The sequence below is a fragment of the Bubalus bubalis genome, chromosome 9 (genome assembly GCF_019923935.1).
Source record: "Bubalus bubalis isolate 160015118507 breed Murrah chromosome 9, NDDB_SH_1, whole genome shotgun sequence".
Classification (NCBI taxonomy): Eukaryota; Metazoa; Chordata; class Mammalia; order Artiodactyla; family Bovidae; genus Bubalus; species Bubalus bubalis.
In genome coordinates, this window is record NC_059165.1 from 98,272,333 (window position 1) to 98,299,709 (window position 27,377).

At 55.1% G+C, this 27,377-nt stretch overlaps 2 protein-coding genes, 1 long non-coding RNA gene and 1 other non-coding gene across 9 annotated transcripts; 1 reads left to right on the forward strand and 3 right to left on the reverse strand.

Moving 5' to 3' along the window:
* Positions 1-259: 259 nt before the first annotated feature.
* On the reverse strand, positions 260-5,226 carry FBXW9 (F-box and WD repeat domain containing 9). Its single transcript, XM_006041592.4, has 10 exons — positions 4,698-5,226; positions 3,442-3,581; positions 3,235-3,363; positions 1,941-2,053; positions 1,764-1,855; positions 1,282-1,430; positions 1,079-1,192; positions 859-948; positions 706-771; positions 260-632 (listed from the first exon to the last, which is right to left on the reverse strand). Exons 1-10 carry the CDS (start codon positions 5,104-5,106, stop codon positions 558-560), a joined length of 1,377 nt encoding a protein of 458 aa, XP_006041654.2. The 5' UTR covers positions 5,107-5,226; the 3' UTR covers positions 260-557.
* A 1,034-nt stretch (positions 5,227-6,260) lies between these two features.
* On the reverse strand, positions 6,261-24,639 carry TNPO2 (transportin 2). Of its 6 annotated transcripts, XM_006041586.4 has the most exons (26): positions 24,482-24,636; positions 23,159-23,202; positions 21,752-21,863; positions 20,764-20,839; positions 20,532-20,681; positions 17,597-17,703; positions 17,371-17,504; positions 17,205-17,286; positions 17,010-17,132; positions 16,785-16,903; positions 15,400-15,460; positions 15,139-15,304; positions 14,776-14,928; positions 12,529-12,754; positions 12,158-12,329; positions 11,620-11,706; positions 11,434-11,541; positions 11,177-11,335; positions 10,620-10,707; positions 10,333-10,431; positions 9,471-9,566; positions 9,057-9,162; positions 8,704-8,803; positions 8,550-8,624; positions 8,301-8,428; positions 6,261-8,217 (listed from the first exon to the last, which is right to left on the reverse strand). In XM_006041586.4, the coding sequence occupies exons 3-25, from the start codon at positions 21,848-21,850 to the stop codon at positions 8,321-8,323; spliced, it is 2,694 nt and encodes an 897-aa protein (XP_006041648.1). In that variant the 5' UTR covers positions 21,851-21,863; positions 23,159-23,202; positions 24,482-24,636; the 3' UTR covers positions 6,261-8,217; positions 8,301-8,320. The 6 variants fall into 6 exon arrangements, with proteins under 6 accessions (XP_006041648.1, XP_006041650.1, XP_006041649.1 ...); XM_006041588.4 differs by lacking the exon at positions 23,159-23,202 and having other exon boundaries at positions 24,482-24,639; XM_006041587.4 differs by lacking the exons at positions 23,159-23,202; positions 24,482-24,636 and adding an exon at positions 22,816-22,948.
* LOC112587177 lies at positions 12,400-12,470 on the reverse strand. The gene has a single exon (XR_003111704.1). It is a non-coding gene; the product is annotated as a small nucleolar RNA SNORD41 (small nucleolar RNA).
* A 60-nt stretch (positions 24,640-24,699) lies between the features above and the next one.
* LOC123335159 lies at positions 24,700-26,340 on the forward strand. Its single transcript, XR_006553534.1, has 3 exons — positions 24,700-24,811; positions 24,999-25,252; positions 25,818-26,340. It is a non-coding gene; the product is annotated as an uncharacterized LOC123335159 (long non-coding RNA).
* Positions 26,341-27,377: the final 1,037 nt, after the last annotated feature.

Sequence of the window (27,377 nt, forward strand, 5' to 3'; positions counted from 1 at the left end):
AACAACAGCAGCAAAGCACATATACAGCCTGACTGGCCTCCCTGGGGACATTCGGGCACACATGATCCCTGAAATGCACCCGGGCAGGCGCAGGCGCACCCAGAACACCCCCCCCCCCCACAAACACACACACAGCAGTGGCTGTCGTCCAGGCTTTCAGGCCCCATCTCACAGACACACACCCATCCCTGGTACCCTGGCCCCAAGCAGGGAGGGACAGAGCCCTCAGATGACACCAGGCTCACACTCCAGGCCGGAGCACCAGTACAGCAGGTTTATTTCTTTGCTCTCAAGGCAGAGCCTGCATCCAAATCATAACAAAAACAGGGCCTGAGGGTGGGGACCAGCCCCCTTGGGTGGGCTGGAACACAAAGCTCACCTCCCCTGGCATGGGGCCCAGCCCAGGGACCCCACACGGCCGTGGCCAGGACCCCTTGTGCCATAGGCTTGTGGGGCAGGGCAGAGGCAGCACCAGCATGGGGGAAGGTCCCCGCCCCCGAGAACAGAGGTTATGGCCCCCCCTGCCGGTAGGCAGACCCACATCCACATCCACCTGCTCAGGCCTGCAGCCTCCAGACCTCCAGCGACAGGCCCCCAGAGGCAGCCACCACCAGGTTGCCCTCGGCACAGATCTGTGAGGACAGGGACAGGAGGAGTCAGGGGTGCTCTCGGTGGGCGGGGGTGGCGCGTGGGACAGGGCCTTACCCCATTCAGCACATTGTGGTGGCTTCGAGTGCAGATGGTCCTTGGTGGGTCTGTGGGCACGTGTACCTGGTGAGGGGCAGTGGGCAAAGGTCATGGGACGTGTCCCCGACAGGTAAGGGTGGGTAGAGAAGAGGCACCGTCCTGGGCCCTCACCCGGATGGTCTTGTCGGTGGACGTGGTGTACAAGGCCCCCAGGGAGTGCTTGATCCCCGTGATCTGAGACCTGTGGCCCACATCAAAGGACTGGGGGAGGGAGGAACAGGTGACACTCAGGTGTGGCTCTCCCTAGGCCAGTGCCCCACTGCCCCCCAGGGGTTAAGAGGCGGGGAGGCAGCCCAGGGAGAGTCGGGCAGGGGCGAGGGCCTCGGCAGACCCGGACAAGCTGGAAGCAGCCACTGCGGTTGGCAAAGACGTGCAGTAGGCCCTGGTTATCGCCAGCCCAGAGCTGAGGTTCCTGGTAGGACATGCAGAGCAGGTAGGAGTCCAGCTGCAGGAGGGACGGAGATGGAGTGGCTCAGGCCAGTCCAGGCCACTCCACGCAGCCCCGGCCCCCTGGGCCCCCGGGGGATGCCCCACCTGCAGCCGCTGCAGGACACTGTTGGCCCGGCGGTCGAACACCACGAGCGTGTGGTCCTCGCTGCCTGAGATGATGTGCCGGTCGTCTGCCAGCAGTGCCAGCACGGCGCTGGAGTGCAGCCGCCGGCTCTTCAGCAGGGCTGGGCCAACTTTGCAGGTGAGGGGTCAGGGAGGAGGGCAACATCAGAGCCCCCTTGGAGGCCCCCCTGGACCCCGGATCTCCATCCTCCGTGGCTTCCTCTGGGGGCCTTCCAGTCCATCACCCCATCCCACGTGGAGACAGGGCTTCCTCTGCCCCTAGTATCCCCACGCAGCAGTCACCTTTGTGGCCCCCAGCACAACACAGGCCACTTGGAGTGGCCAGCCTCTGGTTGTGTGATTGTTACCCAAGTCAGACTGTGAGGACCAAGTGTTTCTTTTCCCAAAATGACCCTGGAGACCCCAGGTAGCCCTGCTCTCCCCACCTAGGCCCCAGGGCCCACCTCTGGGATCGTAGACGGTCACCTTCTTGTCGTAGGTGCCGGTCACCAGGATATCTGGCCGGTAGGACAGGCACAGCACAGCTGCCTTGCCCCTGGGGATGCACAGACCACAGAGCTGGGGAAGGGGCCAGACAGAGCGCTGCCCATCCAGGCCCTCCTGCCCAGGTCCCCTCACACTTTATCTCGCCAAACTGCTGCCCGTCAGCCGCCATGTCCCAGAGCTTCACTGTGCTGTCCCAGGAACCGGAGCACACTCGGTGGTCCAGCGCTGCCAGTGACCACACCCAGCCCTGTGGGACCAGACCCATGTCCTGTGATCTTCCCCATTTCACAGAACCCAGAGTGAGTCAGCACTGAGGAGAGATTAGAGCTCAGGTCTGTGGGTCTGACTTCAGAACCGAAAGACCTGCATGTTGTTTTTGTGGTTTAGTTGCTAAATCATGTCCGACTCTTTGAAATCCCATGGACTGTAGCCTACCAGGCTTCTCTGTCCATGGAATTATCCAAGCAAGAATACTGAATGGATTGCCATTCTTTCTCCAGAGGAACTTCCAGACCCAGGGATCGAACTCATGGCTCCTGCATTGCAGGTAGATTCTTTACTGCTGAGCTACCAGGGAAGCCCAAAACATGTACACCCCCACCTAATAATGTTCCTAAATCAAGTACTGCAGAGCCTTAGCACCAGCACAGGTCAAGGCCACATGACAATGTGATTAAGAATAGGACCTCGACAGAAATTCTGTGGTGGTCCAATGTCTAAGGCTCCCAGTGCAGGCGGCCTGGGTTTGATCCCTGGTCAGGGAACTAGATTCCACGTATCTGTAAACCTGACATCTGAGCCCCTACTCTATATGAGCCTGAGTGAAGCTCTTAATGCATAGTCACCTCATTCAACCTCATCCCAGTTGACACTGGACAGAAGCAGTAAGTGAGGCCCAGAGAAGTCATATATGACTTTGACTTTACCCAAAGTCACACAAACAATAGCAGACCAAGATTGAAATCTATGAGGTCTGGAACTTTCCTGGGGGCACAGTGGATAGAAATCCACCTACGAATGCAAGGGACACAGGTTAAATCCCTGGTCTGGGAAGATTCCACATGTCAAGGAGCAACTAAACCCATGCACCACAACTACTGAAGCCCATGCGCCCTAAAGTCTCACACTGCAACTACTGAGCCCATGTGCTGCAATTACTAAATAAACCTGCTCTCACCTAGAGCCTGTGCCCCGCAACAAGAGAAGCCACCGCAGTGAGAAGCCCGAGCAGTTCAACAAAGAGTAGCCCCGGCTCGCCACAACTAGAAGAAGCCAGAGTGCGGCAATGAAGACCCAGCATAACCAAAAAATTAATAAAAATTAAAAAAAAAAATCGATGAGGTCTGGTGCCAAAACCCATGCTCTCAGCCACAGTGGCCTGCCCAGGCCTCCTAGCTCCTACCTTTACCTGATCTCCTATCCCCTCACCTTGTGAGTGCTGTTCTTCTGGGTCCCCAGGGTCTTGACCAGAACCCTGCTGGGCTCCACCCCCAGCTGCTGCAGGTCCCACAGGTTGACATTGCGATCTCGGGAGCCAGACAGGCAGAGTGTCCCACCCTGGGAGAGGAGCGAGGTGGTGTGGTAGGGGTCACCCTGGCCCCCCACTTCCGGGCCCTCCACCAACCCCTGTCTCACCTGAAGCAGCAGCACCGAGTCAATGGAAGCAAAGTGCCCATCGGCTAGGCAGAAGTACTCAGCCCTGCGCCCATCATCTGCCCAACGCGACAGGTGCTGCTCCAACTCAATGCAGGCCGTCGGCCAGTCAAAGTCCTCCTCTGTGGGATGCAATACCAGGGTCCCCAGTGGGCAGGAACCCTGCCACCCACTCCAGCTGTCCAAGCTCACCACTGGCTTCCGGGGAGCAGAAGACTTGGAGAGAATCCCACTTGGATCCCACACCCCACCCAAGGAAGCCCAGGCTCTAGCTTTGGGACCACCAGCCCACCCACCTGCCATGCAGGTCTAAGGCTGCTCCTTACCGTTTCCAGATATTGGGTAACTGTAGCCCCAGGATCACCTTCCCAGGCCTCATTCTCCAACCTCAGGATGTTAAGGTCCTGCCTCACCCCTGGCTCTGGTCCAACCTCAGCTTCACCCTCCCTACCCCTTTGGCTGGGCACAAGAGTTAGGACTACATAACTAACCCTTCCTGTTTTGGCCACCTGAACCAGACCCATGGAAGTGTTTCCCAAAATCAGTATCCCAAACCTGGGACCCTTGTCAAGGAGCAGAACCCAAGCCCTTGACCCAAACATCTATATTTTAATCAAGCTGTTCAGTAAAGTCCCATCAATTCAAGACCAGCAGGCTGCATTATCCTCTAGGGACCAAAGACTTTGGTGGCAGAAGGAATGACCACCAGCCCTTGTCTGAGATCACAGGTTAGACCCTGAACTTGAGGATCTGTGACTGCTGGTATCAGGGATCCCAACCTCTAAACCATAGCTTAGGTTCAAGTGTTGTAGGCTCTGGACCTGTGTCCATGTCTCACCCTCACCTAGGCCAAGACTCTAGGGGTAAGGGACTTTGACATCACCAGTTGCTGCCTTAGCACACCCAGAACCTGGGGATTCTTTGTCTTACTTTGAGCACCAAGCAGCCTGACAGCCTGAGACTTTAAGTCGCTGTAGCAACCCCCGGCCTGAGAATCATTGGATCTTGAGTTCAGGGACCCCAGTTATCCAGGTAGATTTCTATAGCCTCAGGATCCCAAGTATCTGCCTCATGGTCCACCCAGAGGTCAGGAGCTTTGGTACTACCAGTAACTACCTCAGCCACCCTGAACCAGGACAGCCAGGGAGTTTTCTCCAGTGGCTGTGCTCACGACACCCTGGACCCCTTCCCCCTCGCCCCAGGCCTGACTTGGGCAGGCGACCCCCGGGCGCGCGCACCTTCCACCACTGGGTAGGGCGCCCGTACGCGGCGCTGCGCGCGTAGCCTCCAGGTGACACGGTCACGCACGAGGTCGCGCAGCGCGTGGCAAACGCGTGGCAGGACATGGAGCACGAGGCGCGCGTCGAGGTAGGCGCAGATCTCGAGCAGCAGTTCCGGGGGTAGGCTCAGCAGGCCCGGAACCGCCACGGTCGGGCCCTTGGACGCGGCCCGCGGTTCCAGAGCGCCAAAGGACACCGTGGGCGCGGGCAAAGGAGGGGCGCGCGGGGGTGCCAGCCCGAGTTTCGGAGGACTGAGCACGCGGGCCACGTAAGCCTCAGCCTGCGCGTCGGGGTCAGGCTCCAGCTCCGGGTCCGAGTCATCGTCCCAGGTGTGGGGATCGTCGCGCGGCCCTGGAGGCAGCTCCATGGCGACCGGGTGGGCGCGGCTGGCCCTGCTCTGTCAGACTCAGAGCCCGCGTCCTGTCTCCTAGGCAGCACGAGGGCACTTCCGGCGCTGCCTGATGACGTTAAGCGCCAGCCGGAACCAAGCAACCCGCGTGGAAACTGGCCGCGTGCTGGTTGCGGGCTCCTCGGAAAGGTCTAGTTCTTAAGCTGCGTCGACCTTGGACTGGAAAAATCCCGATTCCTGGTTCCTGCGTTTATTAAACTAGCATGTCTGATGTTGCTGATGCAAAGGGCCATTGGACTCTGGTTTGAAAAACACGGCCCTAAAGCACTTCTCACAGACACGGAACCTAAGAAATAAATTTCTTTTCCTGGTTCGAAGTCTAGGCATGCTAGTGATTCCTGTCTTTTCTTAGCGACCCAGAAACACACTGCAGAGCCCTCGGTGAAAGTTAAACAAATTCTAAGCAGCACTAGCCGGTTCCCTCTTCTGATATCCACGTGGCTCTTTGCTCAATCACCTTAGCAGAGTACCCTAAGTACCCAGAGTACTATAAGACTGATCATTTTCCAAAACGTACTTTCTCCCCTCCCCCCACTATATTTTTCTCTATGGGACATACCACTGTTTTACTGGTTAGCTTTATTTTTTCTCACTAAAATGCACACAATTGAATGAAAATTGGTTGTGTCAGCATTTAAAAATTTCTTCCAGGTTGATGCAGGTGATCGTTGGGTTGTACAGAGGTTGCAAGATTTTATCCTGAGGCCTCTGCATCCCCAGATAAGAGATTTTTTATTTGCCTTTAACTGTTATGCATGTTTTCCTGGGTCCCACAGCCTTGACATTGGGCTGAGCATTATACAAATCCAGAGTTGTGAAACCAGCCGAAGAGTGCTGCAAGGTCTTGCTCTTTGCCACTCAGTTTAGTCTTTAGCCCATGGTGATTTTGAATCTGTGCTGTAGTGAGCTCCCAGACTGCAATTATGTCCCAGAGACTGTGTTGCATGTGCTATATTACCACATTTAATGTTTACTCTTACTTCCCCACTCCTCCAGTTATTTCCTGACCTGATTCCTGTACATCCCATTTCTAAAACTTTCCAGGCCCCCCTCTACATCTCTTCTCTACTGCCAAAACCCAAGGACACAAGAGGCCAGATGGAGACCAAGGGTTTCACAAGAAACTGATCTTTACTCAACAAAGTTCTACACAAGTGGAATCTCACGCCACCTTGGCGCCAGTCCCCAGCACAGCACAGTAACAAATGGACAGACCCTGGAGCCCGCAGGAAGAAAAGGATGAGGGGAAGGGGGGATGTGGGAACGAGAGGGACTGCAGATCGAGGCCAGTCAGGGTCTGCAGCCCTGGGCAGGGGAAAAAGGTTGAGAAGCTGAAACTTCATTGTGCAAAAATCAACCAAAATAAATTAAAAAATTAAATAGTCTTCTTAATAAAAAAAAAAAAGAAGAAGAACTAGAACCAGGCCCCCCATCTTGGATGGAGAAGGGGTTACCAATCCCATCAGGCAGCCAATCCACACACCCCAAGACCCAGCAGAGGATTCTCCAAAGCACTGGAATTACCAGAAAATTAAATGATTTTTTTTTTTCTTTTCTTTTTTTACAAATGGCTTCCAGAGACCTGCTGGAGTTTCACAGCGGGGAACCAGCTGGGTTTATGGAATGTGCACCAGTGCCCCTCTGGCAGGGCCCCAGAGGGATGGATGGAGCAGGCCCCAGGATGCAGGAATCCAGTCAACCCCCACCCCAGCAAATCACAAATTGCAAAGAGGCCCCCAAAGAAATAGAAAGCAGGGAAAAGAGAAAAGAAAACCCCAGAAAGGGGGTTGCAAGGCTTGGTTTCAGTTTCTAGGCCAAATGGGAAGTAACCACCCCTCCACCTTAGGGGAGTCTCTCCCACTGTGAAGGAATCCCCAAACAATCCCACAAGTTTCACTGTCCTAGTCTGGTGGGGTCTTAGGACTTGCTGGGAACTGTGATCAGGAAGTCCCAGGGCCAGAGGTGGGTAAGGGAGTATACCGCCCTTCCCTTCCTCCAAGTTTTCAGTTTCTTTCTGGCTGGCAAAACCTAAACCTTTGTCTTCTGTCACCATCAATTAAATGCCCTAGCCTGGCCCTTGTGTTAAAAGTCAGGCCTGAAAGAGTGCTCTTGGAAGCAGAGAAATGAACTGCCTTTGAAACGGACTTGCTTATAGCGGGGTAGGTGTCAGCAGCTCTGGCTGCTCCCAGCTCTCTTCAGTGGAAAAGGTTCCATCCAGCCCAGCATCTCCGTAAGTCACTGGGGCTCAGGGGAGGGAGAAAAAAGGTGACCTCTGGCCAGCCCTGGCCACTTTGGTGGTCCCAACTTTTCTGGCTGGGATGGGAGAAGGAAGGGGACACACTGGCTGAGGCTGCCACAGAGCTGGCAACAAGTGTGCAGAGCAGGTCCAAAGCGTGCGCGTGCTGACTGAGTGGCCCCAAGGTGGCCATCCTCTTCCCCTCACCCCCACCCCAGGGTCCCAGTGGAGGTCCCCAACCCACCCAGCCCTCCCTAATCACTGCCAATTCCGGCAAAACAGCAGAAGCTTCTTAAACTCTAGATGCAGGTTACACGGAAGGCCTTACGAGTTAACTCAGGGGTTCACTAATTCTACTGTCTCCATGCAGTCGGGGAAATGGTGGGGCGGCTGGCCCAGCCTGGCTGGCAACAGCACCCGCACATGCGTGTAGCCATGTGTGTACATGTGAGTGTACGTGTCTCTACAAGGACCCCCCTCCCCGCCTGCTTTTCCCTTGCCTCATCCTAAGCCGGATTTGGTCGGCCGTGTTGATGCCTCCCTCCCACGTGGCTGGCCCAAGTAGGCTGCCTGAGGTGACCCCAATTAGAGCAAGGGGTCCTTGCTGCTAAGAAGTCCCACCCCCCTCCCGTTTCTAGGATGAGCGTGGAGGCCCCACCCACCTGCCCACCCTCTGACCAACCTCCGGCCAGCCATGGCAGGTAGATGGACGGGGAAGGCGTCTGGATTTGGGTCCCGCTAACTCCTCCCTAACCCCCCTCGACCAGGGCACAGCGACTTCTGGACGCAGCACGCTCCCCAGCAACCCCTCTGACGACGACGCAGACAGAAACCTGTGGGGAGAGGAGGGCATTAAGGCCTGTGCCATCAGGGCTCCTGTGACAGCGCCAGCCCTCTGTGAACACAGGCCCCTCACCTGGCAGTCGCGATGCTCGTCTAGACCCCGTAGAAGGCGGCTAGCCTCTCCTTCAGCAGTGGCGGGAACTGCTCCGAGAACTGCTGCCAGTTTTCCTCCCCGACTTGGTCTTTGAAGCCATGGAGGATCTGCAGTGAGGGAGGTGCGGTGAGGGGCGCCCCAGAGCAGGGCAAGAGGAGGGTGATCTCAGTTTCTCCCCACCCACCACCTCCCAAGACTAGATTAGGGCCCAGCTGGGGGGGGCCTCACCTTATAAAACATGTCCCGAAGGTCATCCTTCGGGCTCACCCAGGAGGCTACAGCATCGCAGAAGAAAATAAAGTCCTGAAACGTGACGGATCCCGTGTGAGGGTCCGTCCAAGCCCAGTCCCAGCGCCTTCCCTCCGAGCCCAGCTGCCCCAACCTGCACGACGCCCCCAGGGTTGACGCCTATCATCATGCAGATCCCACGGAAGGCCGAGTCCTTCTCCTCGTTGTCCCTGATGTTCCTGAGGGACGTGCACCTGGTTTGGTGGAGTTGGGGGGAGGGAGGGGGGAGGTAAGTGGTGGGGAATCAGCCCCTGGGGCTGGGGCACCGTGGACATCTATGGGGGACACTGGGGAGCGGCAGCAGGTCAGTGGGTGGTGGGGCTGGGCTGGGGGAAACAGGAGGTCAGGGCTCAGTGGGGCTGGATCATGTATCCATGGGTGAGCAGGGCAGGGCTGGATGGGTATTGGTGAGGGATGGGGTGGGGCCCCACCCGGGTGGGCACACACCAAGGCCGGATGAACTGCTGCAGCATGGGGGCCACCTCCTGCGGGCACACGTAGCCCAGGCGGCCGATGGTGATGGCTGGAATGGCAGAGGGACTCGTCAGGCGACCTGCAACCCCGAGCGGCCCGGGTACGTGGCGGGGCCTCCAGCACGAGGCGCCAGCCCCACCCCACGGGCCCCAAGGGAACAGCTCCTGCCAACTGCTTGGGTCCCCAAGCTTGGCCCAGTCAGGGTCTCCTCCCCATCCAACTTGGGTCTCTCCTAGGTCTCCCCTTAGGCCAACATCCTTTCCAGGCCTCCACCCACTGCCCTATTCCCATTACCCTCCCTGGGTCTTTCCCAAGATCTCTTTGTCAGCTACTGACTGGGAAGCCCCACCCCCGGGAGGCTGCCAGTGGCTCAGGCCTGCTGCCCACCTGTGTTTTCCAGCAGTGTCTTAGGCGTGTTGGGCCGGTTGATGATCTCCACCAGATTGTTGAGGACCATCTGCACATAGGGCTGCATCTCTGCCCCTAGGGAACAGAAGAATCAGAGCCCTGCGTGGCCCACAGCACCCACACCGACCCTAGTTGCATCCAGACACTGGCCAACCAGTGAGTGAGCAAAAAGCCATCTCTAGATGTCTGCAGTCCAGGATCCGTGGCCAACCTGAGACAGACCCGCACCCGCCCAACACCAGAAGCCTCCCTGGAGTCACTGCTGGACACCAGGGTGAGACTACACCACCCCATCTCCCTATGGGGTAGGCAGGGCCAGGGGAACCTTCAGAGAAAGTCTCCCAACGGATCCCAGTGGGGCTTTCAGTCAGTTGCTTGTAGAGGAAGGAGGTGATGATGAGTCCAATAAGAACAGGCCTCCTGTCCCCGTGCCTCTTTGGAGAAGCCAGTTACACATGGTCTTTCAGCCATGTGTCCCCATCTCAGATGAAAATGTTCAGAGGTGTCCCCTCATCCCTGGCCAATCGGCACCTGCCTCAAGGAGCACCAAGGCCCTCAAGAGCAGTGGCCCCAGCCTTTTTGGAACCAGGGACTGGTTTCGTGGAAGACCCTTCTTCCACAGACGGGTGGGATGGTTTCAGGATGATTCAAGCATGTTACATTTAGTGTGCACTTTACTTCTGTTATTATTACAGCAGCTCCACCTCAGGTCATCAGGCATTAGATGCCAGAAGCTGGGGACCCCTGCTCTAGAGGGAACCTGTTGATCAGGGTTCCCTGCCACCAGGCTGGGAACAAGCCAACGGGAAGGGAAAGGGCCTGCCCACCTATGGGCACTTACCCATCTGCATGCAGATCTCACCGATGGCCCAGGTGGCATTGTTGCAGACAGAGATAAACTCGGGGTTCAGGTTGGTGCCCAGGATGGGCATGAACTCAGCTGGTGGGGAAAAAGAGGGGTGCTGAGCAGAGGGGCCAGCCAGGGTGAAGCCTCCGGAAACCCGAGGGACAGGCCCCATCAGACAGTACGAATACATCCCAGTTCGGTCACAGTACTCCCAGGTCGTCAGCTCCATCACTTGAGGCCAGGGCTGGGGTCATAGGGTGGGGATGCAATGGGTGTCGTACCGATACAGGGCTTGACATGGATGAAGCAGGCTTTGGTGAGGTCTCCCAGGAGGGCGAAGGAGCTCTGCCGGACCTCAGGCATTGAGTCCTAGGGGTCAGAGGAGGGTCAGTGTGGCAGGGCTCCCCTTCCCCCAACCAGCTAGGGGCGCAGTTCTTAGAGCATGAGCTGACCCTGCCTCTTCCTAGCACCAAGGCTGCAGGCCCATCTGAAGATCCAGGACTCAGGGGCACATGAATGAGTGCCCTGCGCAGGGTACCACTTAGAACTGCCGCCCATACTGATACGTTGGGGGTGGGGAAGTGATGTTGGAGGAGCTTCTGCTTTCACATTTCCTATTTTCTACTTTTTAATTTCCTATTCTGTTGACTTTTTCAATGAGATTTTACTCATGTCTCATTTGAATCAATTTCTAAAATAATCACCAGCTCTTTTAAAAAGTCTCTTCTCTCTAATATCCTCGGGGCATAACCAAGGCCCTAAGTCCACCCCAGGGAGCCCACAAAGGCTGCTGGGGGTCACCACTGTCCACTGAGAGGCCCGCGAGGGGTCCACCCACCTGCATGCACTGAAACAGCAGTGTCATGATGTTGCTACGGGCGACCAGCTGCTCCACGTGTCCACCCAGGCCCTCAGCCAGGCCACTGAGTAGGTCTAGTGCCACAATCATGAAGTCCTTGTCAGGGGCCTCATACTGCTCAGGGTGCTGGGTGTACATCTGGGCACAGAAGGGGGAGGACAGGGAGAGGGGAGTGAGCTCAGGCTGGGGCAGCAGTAGAGGGATGGATGGAAAGGTGATGGCGGTGGGCTACTCACCATGGCCTGGGCCAGCGTCTTCTGCACCAGGGTGACGCAGCGCTGGTAGACCGGCTCGCAGTAGGGCAGGAAGCCGCTCTGCAGGGCAGTGGCCACTGATGACAGGCACTGGCAGAGAGAAGAACAGGAGAGGTGAGCTTAGGTGAGTGGAACAGGGCCACAGGAGAGGGCCTGAAGCTGACTCACCTCCAGCAGGGGGAAGAGGTCCTTGTCTTCATCTTTGAGCTCGTTCCACTTCTGAATCAGTGGAGGCATCAGCTTCTGGATGTATTCCTGGAGAGGGAGCAGGAAGTTGGGGATCCCTGGATGCAGGTGGCAGCCTGGGAACCAACATGACTCCCTCTGACTCAAGAGGCGCTCATTGTCTGAACCATGAGGTCTAGGCGCTTTCCTTTGGCTCCTGGGGTCCTTGCCAAGTAGCCAGACCTCCAGGCCCTTCTAGTTCACTCCCTTCTCACCCATCCTGAGCCCCACCCGAGTTGGTGCTTCCTGCTTCCCGTGGGCCCCTGAGCTCGCCCCGCCCAGCACTTACCACGCTGTCTCATAACTGTCTGTCTCCCCTACTAGACTGAGAGCAGGGCGAGGGCAGGGGCCGGGTCTGTCTGCCTGCCTGTCGAGGTCATGGCCACGTCCCTGGCGTGCGACAAGGGTCGCCACCAGGTCACTGGATGCCGGGGAGGGGGACAGGGGGGATCAGGAGGAGGGAGCTGCTGTGGGGTCTCACCGGCTGGTTGAGGTGGTGGCCCACAGAGTCAGCCAGGGTGCCGATGGCGTCGTAGAGGATGAGCAGATTCTTGTGCTGGTACTTGCCGAAGGCGAAGACGAGGGTGTCTAGGATATAGCTGAGGTAAGGCACCAGCTCCGTGCAGGCCTCCTCCTCCAAGGTGGCAAAGGCACTGGAAGGGGCAGAAGTGTTCAGTGGGCCGCCACCGGTGGGCTCTGGGTGGGGTTCAGGAAGGGGACACTCGGGATCAGCCAGTACGAATACGGTGAGAAATCAGCGCACTGTCAGGAGTCATAAGTATCATCACTTCCCGGAGGGCAGCCAGTGGGGCAGGTGAGGTGAGGTCTGTGGGGCCAGGGGTCGAGGGTCACCTGCAGGCCGCCTCCTGTACCCTCTTGTTGCCATCCAGGATTCGCTTGAGCAGCTCCGTCATCAGAGGCTTCAGGTGCATGTCGGGGGGCTGGCTAACCACCCAGTGGGCATAGCGGCTCAGGGTCCAGCAGGCGATGGAGCGGACCAGGGCCTTCTTGTCCGACAGGCACTGGATGAGGTGCGGGATCAGCTCGGGCAGGTAGGGCACCATGCCCTGCATGCAGCCTGAAAGGACCGGGCACAGACGCGAGCTTGAGCCAACTGGGCCAGGCCACATCCACCCTTCTGGGCAGAGGAGGAAACTGAGGCATGGAGGTTAATAACTGTCTCAGAGGCACAGAGTCAGTGAAAGGCAAGGTGGGGATGGGAAATGGCATCAGACTTCCCTGGTGGTCCAGTGGAGAAGAATCTGCTTGCCAATGCAGAAGATGCAGGTTTGATCCCTGGTCTGACAAGATCCCACGTCTCGTGGAGCAACTAAGCCCACGTGCCACAACTACTGAAGCCCACGCACCCTAGAGCCTGTTCAGTTCAGTTCAGTCGCTCAGTCGTGTCCGACTCTGCGACCCCATGAATCACAGCACGCCAGGCCTCCCTGTCCATCACCAACTCCCAGAGTTCACTCAGACTCACGTCCATCGAGTCGGTGATGCCATCCAGCCGTCTCATCCTCTGTCGTCCCCTTCTCCTCCTGCCCCCAATCCCTCCCAGCATCAGAGTCTTTTCCAATGAGTCAACTCTTCACATGAGGTGGCCAAAGTACTGGAGCCCGCAACAAAAGAAGCCACCTCAATGAGAGGCCCCTGCTTCAACGAGTAGACTCTGCTTGCAACAACTACAGAAAGCCTTCGCAGCAACAAAGACCCAGCAGCCAAAATACATAAATAAATACTTTCCTTTCCATCAGCTCCACCCCATCCCAGCGCTTGTGCTGTCATCTGGTTACTCTATGTGCTCAGTCGTGTTCAACTCCTAGCGACCCCATGGATTGTAGCCTACCAGGCTCCTCTGTCCATTGGATTCTCTAGGCAAGAATACTGTAGTGGGTAGCCATTTCTTCCTTCAGGGGATCTTCCCAACCCAGGGATCAAACCCACGTCTCTTCCATCTCCTGCATTGGCAGGTGGATTCTCTACCACTGGGACACTTGGGAAGCTACCTGGTCACTAGTTCATAGATGGCTGGGCTGCAGAGTTAACTCAGCCTTTATGGGCAGCAGCAACCCAGGTGAACAGAAAGCACCTTTCTTTTGAAACCTTTCTTAGATGTCTGTGACTTTTTCCCCCTACTTTTCATCTTCCCTTTCTAAAAAAAAAACTCTGAATGTGTCTGTCTCTCTTTTCACTGCAGATCACCGGTAACAGCATACCCCTTGATCATCCCAGCCCTGAGATCTATTTTTACCAGTTCAGGGTCAATTCCTTGAGATCTTTCCCATTAAAATGAAGAACACTTCACATGTTACAGCAGACCTGGGTGCTGAGATAGTCGTGTGTGTCTCCTATCACAGATCTGGAAAGCCCTCTGGCAGTTCACCCTGTGCACACCATCAGGACAAAGGGAGCCAGAAAAGTGAAGGAAGCACCACCTCTGCACACTTCTGATCCTGGCAGGCCAGCCTCACAGTCAGAGCAGGTTTGAGGCCCAGCTTCATCCCAGGTGACAAGAGAAGTGGTGTAATTCTCTTTGCAGCTGAGTTTCAAGAAACCTACCTCCTCAGGTGGCACTAAGCCCACAGGACAGGGCTGCCTGTTATTATTGTTGCTGGAATTATGCTTAAGACCTCGTGGAACTGCCTTTCTTTGAGAATTAAGGAGAGGACTTGCATTTGGGGGTCCCTTTCAGGCCTTTGGGCTGAGGTGGTTGTTGTTTAGTCACTAAGTCTTGTCCGACTCTTTGCAACCCCATGGACTATAGCCCGCCAGGCTCCTCTATCCATAGCATTTCCCAGGCAAGAATACTGGAGTGAGTTGCCATTTCCCCCTCCAAGGGATCTTCCCAACCCATGGATCGTACCTGCATATCCAGCATTGACAGGTGGATTCTTTACCACTGAGCCACCTAGGAAGCCTATTCTTGGGCTGAGGGAAAGATTCAAATCCCTGAGCTGCCTGGAGTGGGGTGAGCAGGCCGCTGGAGAGAACCTGGGGATAGCCTCGCCCCCACCAGCCCTCCCTGGGCCAGCCCCATCTCACACCAGCATGAGGCTCAGAGGTCACACGCAGTCAGGCTGGAGGGTCACTTACCCTCAGCAATGGCACCCAGCACCAGGATGCCTGACTCCTTGACCACCCACTCGGGGTGGAAGAGGAGGTCCTTGAGCAGGGGGAGCAAGTGGGGCAGCAGTTCCTCCCGGAAGACGTTGGCCAGGACATCCAGTGCAGCCGCCGAGCACTTCCCTGGGGCAGGAGAGGAAATCAGGGAGGCGGGGCGGGGCTCAGGGAGGCACATGGGGCAGGCCACCAGCCCTCCTTTCTGTAACCCCTGGGATCCGAGGTCGTGATTTGAATCTTTGTGATTTGCTCTGCATAGGCTCCCTCCCTCTGAGAGGGAGCCCAGGGCCTGCTGTCCCCTACTCCCCACTTCATACCGCAGGCCAGGCCACTCACTCAGATTCCAGTCGGACAAAGCGTCGTCGTCATCATCGTCCTCCGCGTCCTCTGAGCCATCAGGCCGCTCAGCCTCATGGGGCAGCGTCACCGTGCGTGACTTGTGGAAACGTGGCTTGATGTCCTGTTCACTGTCAGGGACAGCCTCATCCTCCTCAACATCCCCCTGTGGAATCAGGCAGATGGCTGAGACCCCCAGAGGCCCCCAGAACCCCAGCCTTCCTTTACCCTGCCCGTGACTGGTGGTCAGCCCTAGCTAACCTTCAGCAGGATGATGTCGATTTCCGAGTACTTCATCCCTTTTACCAAAATGGGGATCAGCCTGTTGGGAGAGAGGCTGTTAATCAGGATGCAGGGGCCCTAGAGACAGCTTACAGCCTGGGGAAGAGGAAGTGGAGAGGAGTTGCAAGCAGGAGCATCAAGGAGCCGAGGGGTAGACCATACATGCTGATTCCATTTGTCCTGCATCCATTAATTTCTCTTAGTGGGTACTATTCCCAACACAGTCTCAGCCACTGTGACTGGGTCAGAGCTGACACTACTCCTAGCTCCACAGGAATGCTCTTGATCCAGACCCCTGGCCACTCAGTGAATTCCAGACCCCCATACATGCTGAGAAGCTTGGAATAGTGTCTGACCCCTTGTTGTTTAGTTGCTAAATCCTGTCCAACTCTTTTGCAACCCCACAGACTGTAGCCCACCAGGCTCCTCTGTTCATGGGATTCTCCAGGGAAAAACACTAGACTGGGTTGCCATTTCCTTCTCCAGGGAATCTTCCTGACCCAGGGATCACACCTGTGTCTCCTGCATTGGTAGGCTTGTTCTTTACCACTGAGCCACCAGGGAAGCCTGATCCCTAACATGCTATAAAGCAGCGACACACGGCCCTGCCCTGTCACCAGGCACTTCCTGGCATGGGGCCAGGCTGGGGAGCTAACAGGCAGGGCAGCCTCCCCAACTCCACTGGAACCCATGCACCTCAGGATCAGAGATTTTGACTAGAGTCTTCACTGAGCTGGGGACAGACAAGTGATTCAAGTTGATCAAAGAGGATCAGCCTTAGAACTTTTACAGAGACTCTGTAAAAGAGTAATATAAAGAGAGACTGTCTTTACTCTGAGGTTCCCAAGCTAGAAGGCTGCAGAAAGTACTACCATGAGGGCAGGCTGTGCCTGAGAACAAAGTAGACACAGAGGAAGTAGATCTGAGCCTAGACGGGCTGCTGTTCACATCCTTTGAGCACCTGGATCCAGCTATGCCTGAAGCCTCTGTTGCCTTTTTTTCCCCTTTGGCTGTGCCAGGTTTTAGTTGGGGCACACAGGATCTTCACTGTGACATGAGGGGTTTGTAGCTGAAGCATGTGGGATCTAGTTCCCTGACTAGGGACCTAAACGTGGGCCTCCTGCATTGGGAGCAAGGAATTTTAACCACTGGACCACCAGGGAAGTCCCACTCTGTTGATTTCATCTTTTCCACCTATAACTTAACATAATTTTTAATCCATTAAAGCTACATACCTACCATTTGCAAAATAAACGCACATAGGAATAAAAGCAAACCAAGACAGTTGATTGGGATGGGCTAGCACAGAAGGGAAGGCAGAGGGGTGGAGTCTGGGGTGGACAGAGGGCAGGAGCAGCACTCACTGGACCAAGTGCGAGGCCAAGACTTCCTTGCAGATGGGCTGCTCGGCCAGCGTCAGCCAGAACTCACAGGCCTCAAGGGCCACGTTCTCATCGTGGTCCTGGGTCCTCTGCAGCATGTACTGGGGTGGGGTAGGAGAAAGACTAAGGCCAGGCCCAGTGAGGGGTGGCTCCCCACAAGCCTCCCACCCCACAGCACTGCCATGGGCTGGCCCTGGCCGGGTGTACCTGGATGATGCTATGCATGTGGGGGATGAGCCTGTCAATCCGCACTTCCAGCAGCATCACCAGTGCACGGCACACATTCTTCCGCACCTCAGGGTCATCGTCCACAGCCAGGGCAAACAAATGCTGCAGGGGAGCCAGGGTCAGCTGTGGCTGGGCCCTCAGCCCTCTCCCTACACTCCCTAGCCCATGGCCTACCTCAATGAAGGTGTCAATGTTGTCCATCAGCGCCTGGGCCCGGTCCATGATGAACTGATTCACACAGGCAATGGCATGGGACCTGGCAGGGAGTGGGTCAGCACATGGGTCACCCCCAATCCCACCCATCCTGCCCCCTCCCAACCCCCTACAGACCCCCACCCACCGGATCTTGGGGCTACAGTGCTTGAAGAACTGGAGGAACTTGGGGATCATGATGTTGAGGGGCCTGTTCAGGGCATCGCTGTCCAGCAGTTCGGACGAGTCCTCACAGATCTTCTGCAGGGCTCCGAAGGCTCCCTGAGTGGAGAGCAGCAGACACATGGGCAGGAGTCCCAGTCGGACCCCAGCTCCCACTTAGGCAGGCAGGCAGGCCATGGCTGGTCGCCTACCTCACAAGTGTTGTAATCCTCCGAGTTGAGAAGGTTGCACAGCTGGGGCAGCAGCTCGGGCCACATCTGCAGCTCACCCTTGGAAGCGATGGTGGTGATGAGAATGCCTGGGGCGGCCGGGAAAGGAGGCTGCCTCAGGCTAGGTGCAGGCCTGCCTGGCGCCCCGGCCCTCCCTGCTGTGCGATCATTCCACCAGCACACACACTGTAAGCCCTGATGCTGCTGCTGCTGCTAAGTCGCTTCAGTCATGTCCGACTCTGTGCAACCCCATAGATGGCAGCCCACCAGGCTTCCCCGTCCCTGGGATTCTCCAGGCAAGAACACTGGAGTGGGTTGCCATTTCCTTCTCCAATGCATGAAAGTGAAAAGTGAAAGTGAAGTCACTCAGTTGTGTCCAACTCTTAGAGACCCCATGGACTGCAGCCTACCAGGCTCCTCCGTCCGTGGGATTTTCCAGGCAAAAGTACTGGAGTGGGGTGCCATTGCCTTCTCCACTGTAAGCCCTACACACACTTTATTCTTTTTTTTTTTTTTTTTGGTCACATGGCATGTAGGATCCTAGTTCCCAGACCAGGAATCAAACCCCTGCCCCCTGCATTGGAAGCACAGAGTCTTAACCACTGGACTGCCAGGGAAGTCCCCTACACATTTTTGAGATTCTCTTTGTCTTTCTGTATGCCAGGCCTGTCTCAGGCCCTGAGATACAGCACGGAACTAAACACAAAATCCCTGCCTTTAGGAGCGGATCTGTCTAGTGAGGGAGGCTGCCTGGGATAAAGATAAATCAGTAAAAGTCCTGGGAGGCGAGATGCCAAGAGCTGAGGGAGGAAATGGAACTGAGAAAATAGTTAGGAAGGACTCAGGGTGAAGGTAACAGTTTTTAATTCGGAGGCTCAAGAAGGCCTTGTTGGGTGACACCTTGCTATCTGAGCAAAGACCTGAGGAGGTGGGGGAGAAGCCGTCTAGGTCCCTGGGGAAAGAACATCTCAGGCAGAGGGATCAGCAGGTATAAGAAGTCCAGGGTCATGCACAGAATTGGTGTGCTCCAAGACGGATGGTAAGGAGCCAGCGGGGCTGAGCAGAGGACGATGGGGAGAGTGGCAAGAGATGAGGGCTGGGAGGGGGAGGAGGCACGTCGTGCAGGGCCACAGTGGCTTCAGGGAGGACCGCGTCCTGCTTGTTAGAGACCCAAGTGCGACCTGCAGTAGGCATGTGAAGTGCACGGACTCTGGAGCAGTCTGGCAGCTGAGCTGAATATGGGTGATGTCAGTGCAGAGATAGTATATTTAGAGCCAAGAAGTGGCAGTGTTTCCCAAAGTGGGGGGAAGCTGCCATCGCCAACACTCCAGATGACCCTGGTTCACATGTCTGCTGGGAAAGGCGTTTCCTGCAGTGGGCAGACTGGCAATGTAGTCCCCCGGCCCATCCCTGTCTGTGTGACCTTGGCCACATTACCTAAGGGCTCTATGACTCAATGGGAATAAGGAACCCCACCCTCCTGGGACTTCCCTGGCAGTCCAGTAGTTAGGATTCCACAATTTCACTGCCCGGGGTTCAACTCCTGGTTGGGGAACTAAGATCCTACACGCTTAGGGTGATTGGGAGGCTTCAATGATTTAACTCAAGTACTTAAGAGCAGAAACTGGTGCCGAAAATGAGTTTGCTAAGTCCAGTTCCTCCTGGTGGCCTCAGAGAAGGCTAAGGGTCACTTTGAACAAAGACAACAGGCCCCAAGATCAACACTTCCAGCAGGTCCAGTAGCTAGCTCAAATTTTTAATACCATCTTTTTGTCTTCATTGCATTTATGATTAAGGCTACCTTCCCTTTGAAAGTGAAAATGTCCAAGGCTCAGTCATCTCTGACTCTGTGTAGTTCATGACGCTCCTCTGTCCATGTAAGTCTCCAGGAAAGAATACTGGAGTGGGTTGCCATTCCCTTCCCCAGAGGATCTTTCCAACCCAGGAATCAAACCTGCATCTCCCAAAACTATGTGAGCCACCAGGGAAGTCTACCCTGCTGTACAGAGCAAGCAAATCTGTCTCCCCTTCCCACATTTTTTTTTTCCATGCTGCATGGTTTGCAGGATCTTAAGGCTCCTGACCAGGGATTGAACTCCAGAACCCTGCAGTAAGAATCCTAACCACTGTCTTGTTTTAAATAGTTATATACAATTTCCACTTAAAAGTAACATTTAAAGTTGATATAGAATTAAATTTTAAAATTTTAAGTCAGTTGTATGTCAATTATACCTCAGGGGAATTCCCTGGCTATCCAGTGGTGGTTAGAATCACGTTTTCATTGCTAAGGGCATAGGTTCAATCACTGGTAGGGGAACTTATTAATTAATTAATTAATTAAAATTAATGAATTACTAATGAAATAAAAATTACATCTCAGTAAATCTGAGAGGGGGAAGTAAGTTGGGAATAATAGTAGGGCTGGTGTTTATCAGTAGTGAAAAGGCTGAAGGTAAAATTGCTTGAAAGTTCTTAGTCCTCCTCCTATAACTTCCTCAGGCAGTATTTTGGAGACAGGAAGGTTCCAACACAAACCTAACCCACATTTCTCCTAAGTTATCATTGGTGAGTTAGCAGAGAGCCCTCATATTTGAGTCTGCTATATCCTTGGAGCTAACAGAAAATTCTGGATGCTGAGTGACTGCCTAAGAAGTAAGAACAGCTGTTTCGGGAGGGAGTGGTTCAGAGCATGGACCTTATTTGGTCACTTCTGAGCTCTGTTACTGGCCAGACAAAGACTCTTCACATCTATGTGCCTCAGTTTTCACATCTGTAAAATGGGAGCAGTAACAGTACCACCAACCGATGGTGCTGGAACATTCAGTGAATCAACATAATTAACATATTGAGAAGGTTCTTGGCCAAGAGAGCCAGCTCAGAGCATCATCAGAGGCCAACTGCCGCTGCGCTCTCTCACCTATGGTGGCCCGGATGAGCGAGGAGGCATCGCCAATGTTGTTGAGACATTCCTGTTTGATGAAGTCGGCCACAGGCGGTGGAAAGCTCTGGTAATGTGCCTTCACGTTGTTCTTGAGGATGAGGCCACTGAGAGAGCGAGTCGGCTCATCTGTGGGAAGAGGGCTGGGGCTCAGGAGACCACAGAGGAGAAAGTGGGGTCCGCCTTGGGTAGAGGGGCGCCAAGGACATACCTTCCGATTTAAGTCTCGTCAGGACGAATATCAGGTAGTTGTTGAAGTCAGGAAACTGATTCAGTTGTTTGAGTTTCTGCTAGGTTGTTAAGGGTTTTGGCAGACAGGGGCCTTCCCCCCCTAACCCCACTCTTACTGCCATATAACCTCTGACTGCTGGGATTGGGCAGCCAGCTCCTGGGACCCCACATGTCAACCCCCATGCCCAGAGTAAGGAAGCATTTCAGACACATGAGATTCATACAGCAGATAGGGGAAGATGCCTCAGCTTCCCACCACTCCTGAAGATCTGGCCAGAGCAGGAGAGGGTGAACAAACTCTGCTGTATCTGAAAATTAGCAGAGGCTACTCAGCTCTGCTGCTGCTGCTAAGTCGCTTCAGTCATGTCCGACTCTGTGCGACCCCATAGACGGCAGCCCACGAGGCTCCCCCGTCCCTGGGATTCTCCAGGCTAAAACACTGGAGTGGGTTGCCATTTCCTTCTCCAATGCATCAAAAGTGAAAAGTGAAAGTGAAGTCGCTCAGTCCTGTCCGACTCTTAGCGACCCCGTGGACTGCGGCCCACCAGGCTCCTCCATCCATGGGATTTTCCAGGCAAGAGTTATGGAGTGGAGTGCCATTGCCTTCTCCGATACTCAGCTCTGCTCACTAGCAATTCAACACAGCATACTTTTTTTTCTTAAAGGGGCCTCACACTTTCAAGTGAAACTTGCTTGCAGTATATATAAATAGATTAAAAGTTTAACAGTATTTTAAACGACTAACTGAAAAAAGGAAATTTTACTCACGAACCTAAAGCCAAGCACCAGCAAAAAGTGTCTCCCTCTCTGCTGGGAAAGGGACCCAAGAATTCTAATCCTTAATTCTTTGCCCAAGTCCGCTCCTGCCTCAGTAGAAAGAGTCTGGGAACTTGGGATTCGACCCCTTCCTCTCCGGGAGATGCACTTGTCGGCCCAGTCCCCCAAGACCAAGAAGGAAGCAAGGATACATCCTGCACGATGCGCTGCGTGGCTGTGTTAGGCGACTGCGAGTCTTTGAGCAGCTGAAGGACCTGCTGGAGGCCTTGCTCGTCTGGCTGCCAGTCCATGGCGCAAGGCGAACTGCGGGAGTAGGGGCCGGGATCAGCACCGTACCTCGGAGGCTCTGTGGCAGTCCCAGGCTGAGCCCCCGCTGAGGTGATGGCGGCGGCGGCGGTAGCAGGACTGGAGCGTCCTCTGCGGACAGGCGGACGCCTCCGATTCACGCCCGCCCAAGTGCGGGGTCCCCGCCAGCTGCGCCATCCACGGCCACGCAGTCGCGGGCTCGGGAGCGCAGGCGGGGGTATGTGGAAGCGGGCCATGCGAGGCGGCGGCGGGACCTGGAGAATCCTCATCCCACCCAACGCCGCGCCTTCGTCCCACCTCGGCCCATGCCGCCGCGCTTGGCTGCGGGCCCTAAGGCTTCCACTTCCCTTGAGGCTGCTCGGCGAGGACCCAGCCACCACCCCATTCAGGGGCCCTGCCCCAGAACACGACAGCGCCCCAGCCCCCGTGGTCTTTCCCGTGCCGGCAGGCGGTCCAGCGATTCCCCTAATCAGACCCAGAGCAGTCGGCAGACAGGTCCCCGATGCCTCTCCAAATGAGAGTCAGCAAAGGCCCGCCTATTCGGCAACAGAAGCCCCCTGGACGAGTCCCTGTCGCTTCCCCAATCAGGTCTGGCCAAGCCTCCCCCCACACCGTTCCAACAACCCCACGCCCCAGTCAGCACTAACTCCCACTGATGGATCACTACTGCTTCCCCCAATCAAGTTGGACCAAGCCCCCCACCACCTCTAGCCGGAAAACGTCTTCGTCCGAGCCCTGCAGCTCCCCCGTTAGGCCTGGCCAAATACCCTCGAGGCATTTCCCCCAAATGCACCCAGCTACGCCTCGCAGTCAGAGCCAGCAAAGCCCTCTAGGCCGAAGTCTCACGCCCCTCCCTATCAAGGCCCAAAACCGCCGCCCCCAACTTTTCAACGCGGCCTCCCACAGTCAGACCCAACCAAGCCCCGCCGAAACAGACCCACACACACACCCGATCCTGGCGACGTCCCCTAATCAGGCCCTAAGCAGTCCCCATACACTTCCCCAATCAGATCCCCTCCAGCCCGACCCCAGCCGCCCCAGTGGCCCAATTTTCGCGGCACCCGGACCTGGCCCGGCTCCGAGGCCCCACCCCCTAAGCCAGGCTCGGCTCCCCCATCCCCCGCCCCGGCCCATTCTCGCTGCCTCTCCAATTGGGCCCAACTAGGTTCTCGGCCTTTCTCGGTCAGGCGCGGCCCCGACGCCCGGGCCGCGCGCAGCGCAGGCCCGGAGCCCGGCGGGGGTCGACGAAAGCCAGGGCCAAGCCGGTCGGGGTCCGGGGGAGGCTCACTTACCCGGCCTCGGGCGGCAGCAGCGAGGCCTTAAGCTGCGGCTTCTCCTGAGACTCGCGCGGAAGGAGGGAGCCAAAGAGAGGGAGTAAAAAAAAAAAAAAAAAAAAAACACAGAAAGAAAGAAAAAGAAAACGCGGCTGTATATGAACCGCGGCGGCTTCCGTACGCCGTTCAAATAGGCCTAAATGACCCAATCGCGAGAAGCAGCGGTCGCACGTGGCCTGGCACCAGGGAGACCTAGGCCCCGCCAGGGTCGGGTCACGTGACCAAAGAGCCGGCGGCCCTCTAGGCCTCTCTGGCCAGCTGGTCCTCCCACCGTCTCGTTTTCTCAGCCTCGCTCGCTGGCTTGACAGGCGCTCTTTGCTGGAAACGAGTTTGGTGGCGCGCGGGACTTTTAAGTATAACTCCCCTCAGCCAGAACCCTCTTCACTTTGTCACCCCCCCACCCCCCCCCCCACCCCCAGAACTGAACTGTGCCTTCCTCCCCCATTCTGAGAGTACTTAGCAGGAGTACTGTGTGAGCAAAGAGTTGAGGGGACAGAGCCTAGGGTGGACTTTATACCCCAGAGACAAAGGAGGGAGAGCCAGACAAAGGGAGTGCCTTAGACTGGCTGGGTTCCTAAAGAACCCTCTGCCATATTTTGCGTTACCTATTTACAGTGCTGTTTGACAAATATATAAGGCACCCTACGAGGACATAAAATTTTAAACGAAGTGAAATAATAAACACTAGAGCAAAAGACCTAACTCCTTTTTCTACCTGACTCAGAATGAGGTGAAACAATTCAGGAAATTTAAGGACAGGAAGATGAAAAGAAAAAAAGACATTCCGTGATTCTTGCACCGTCTGAGGACAAAGTAGGGCACCTCTTTTCCAGGAGCAGGAGAGTCCCGGTTCCTCCTCTCCCACCCCACCCCCACCCACGTCTCCACCCTGCTGACAAAAAAGGTGGGCGACCTTCTGCCACTCCAACTTTAGTTTCTCCATTTGTCGAACAGATACAAGACTAGTTTGCTGGGTTAGAGATAATCCAAGTTAAGCATTACAAAACCTGCAGTAAATTGTTCCTCAAAAACGTGGTTTTTACTCCCCGAGGTTCAAGGTGGTCCTTTTACTGCATTTGGACCCTTCCTAAACCAATATTTACTGAGTCAACTAGGGCTTTAATCCCAAAGGACATCCCAGTCCTGCCCTGAAGGCCGTTTTGGCCTGCGGGGAGGCACAGGTTAACTCTAGCCCCAGACTGGAAGGAGACAGATTTCTCAGTCCACACTTGCCCTTGGCAAAGTCAGTCCTGGCTCCGTTCATTCATGAAAAATAGATACCTAAGGCCTCTCTTGACGAAAACCGAGGCCGCCAGGATTTGGGACGAGTCAGTTGAATCCACACTCCACTCCAAGAGTCAGGATCCTAAAGAAGCAGACGAGTCCCACCTCAGCCGGCTTCGCTGAACAGGAACCGGGTTTGAGAGACACGCGCCGAAAGCCGCCTACGCACGCGCAATGCTCTTCCCTCGTGCGACCTGAGGGCTTAGAACTACGAATCCCATCCTGCCTTGCGCAGGCGTCGCCGAGCTTACGAACTCTGGCTGCGACTCAAACCTAAGGGGTCTAGAGACTTTCTGGAGTTGTGTGTTGAGCAGAAGGACGAACGAGGTTGAGGGGCTGTGACTAGATTTGGAGGTTGAGGGAGAGGGTGCAAATCAGTTTTCTGCTCAGGGTTAGGGGTTGCCTCAGAAAGGGTCGGGTAGGGAGTGAGTTGGAGATGCAGGAGAGAATTTGTTAATGCTCATCCGCCCTTTTTCTTTACTCCCCCCCCCCCTTTTTTTTTTTTTGCCCGCAGAGTGTGGCATCCGGGGAGTCTTAGTTCTCTGACCAGGGATTCATTCTGTGCCCCCTGCAGTGGAAGTGCGGAGTGTTAACCACTGGATCTCCAAGAAAATGCCCCTTCCCCTACTTTTGATATGTCAAGTTTCCAGCGGCTCTGCGCAGGCTTTGTGGGGAGGAGTCCGGGAAGAAGAATGTGAGCGCTGCTGCCAGTATGATCCACAGTATCGGCCCTCATATGATCACGGGTCTTTTTCTCTTCCCCAGATGGTGGGTTTCAGTACTGAATCGAAAAATCGGAAAGAAAGAAAAAAAAAAAAGCCCGCTGATTTCTTATGCACCTAGTGCCTGTCTGTGTATAAATGGTATTCTCACGACAGCCCTGTACACAGCAAACTTACTTCAACTAGAAGAGCTCAGTGCAAAAACGAAACTCAAAAAATTGGAGCCCAAACAGGAATCTGAGATAAGAGACAAACACATCTCAGTTTACAACAGCCTCCCTGCCTGAGCACATCACACTGCACCCACATTTCAAGATATTTCTCAAACAAGGTCCCCAGACACAAAGCAACTGCTTCACCTTGAGAAACAACAACAGACCCTTTGAATGTCAGGGTTAATGTTGACTATATGAGCATTGTTCTTACTTTAGAACTTCATTCTAGATGTTTCAGTATTTCATCTATTTTATAGATGAATAACCTGAACCACAGAAAGGCTAAATAACTTACCCAAGATCACACATCTAACAGACACCAGAAAAGTTTGAAACCGGGACTGTGTGACCCACCAAAACCTGAATTTGATTCTCCGCCCTCTTCTCTTTTCCCAGGTCAGGGCAGGTGAGCTCAGTGAAAGGAAGTGCTGACACTCCAGAATAGAGGCTGAGCTGCTGCAGGGGTGACCTACTTCTCCCACTTGTTTCTTTTTAAAGATCCAGCGGCTGTTGGTGGCTTTGAGGGAAGAGGAGGTAGAGATGGCTCCACTGGCTTGCTATATCCCTTCCCCCATACTACAACTCCAAGGCGAACATCACACCTGGGCCAGCTCAGCATCATCAAAGGAGGGAGACCTTTTGCCTCATGTGGGAAATAAACCAGACAAGCCTTACTGTGTGTTAGCAGGAAGTAAGGAGGAATGTCACCTGTTTCAAAGTCTATTTGCTCAGTCTTCAAGCTGGGCATGATTCAGCTCAGTCTTTGCACCTGCTGTTGCTCAAGCCTGCAACACTCTTCCAAGGACCATCCTCATTGCCTGTCCCACCTCCTTCAGGACTTGCAACAGATGGTATGACCATTCTTGACCAGTTTACAGTTCCCCCTCTCATCACAGATCCCCTTTCATACTCCCCTCCCCACCCCCCAATCCCCGATAGAATGTATAATGGTGTTGTGTATTTTGTTTCTTATTTCCCCACAACCACAATGTTAGCTCCACTAGGACAGGGAATTTGGACTGTTGATATTTGCAATTCCCCACCCCGCACAGTCTGAATCTTGCAGTGTGAAGCTGTGGCGGGGGGGTGGGCGGGGCTCAGTTGTGTCTCTTTGCGACCCCAGGGACTGTAGCCCACCAGGTTCTTCTATCCATGGGATTTCCCAGGCAAGAATACTGGATCGGGTTGCCATGTTCTCCTCCAAGAAATCTTCCCGACCTAGGGATGGAACCCACGTCTCCTGTGTCTGCCACATTGGCAGGCAGGTTCTTCACCACTGGGCCACCTGTGAGGCCCCATGGACAGGTGCTAACTCAGCCTTCATCGTTCTGCCTCTGCAGGTCCCAGGCATGTGGTGACCACCATGGTCTTTGGAATCATGATGTTCCCCTAATAGAAGAGGGACTGGAGCCTGGCCATAGGATGGGCACAAGTGCCAAGAGGCTCAGCATTCATGCCTGGGAAGGCCTGGGAGATGGCCCCACAGCTGGGATGCTTCAATGTTGCTCCATAATAGATTTGAGTTAGGAGGCACAGTCATCTTAACACCTTGGTTGGCTCCACGGAGAGCAGGCAGCCAAGTAGCCTTCAGCTCCAAATAGGATGAGCAGTGGGGCCAGGAAGACACAGAGTTACAAGGAACACTAGTAGGGGACGAGGGGCATCAGGCTTCCTTCAGGACATCTTGTCCCCTAGTATAGCAGCTGTCCTGTTCTGCAAGGTGGAACAAACAAGCCCTTTTGCATTCTTTCTCCTGATCATATAAAAAACCACACATTCCCTGGAAGGCCTACAAGTCGCTGGCAGGACAGACCAACCCCACTGGAACCCAGATCCTGGTCCTCTTTACTTCCTCCACTGCCAACACCCCATTAGCTCCTCTTGCCTGATCACAGCCTGGTCTCTTCCGTCTCCCAGGTTCTGCCCAGACCCTTTCAGCCAGAGGGATCCTGTTAC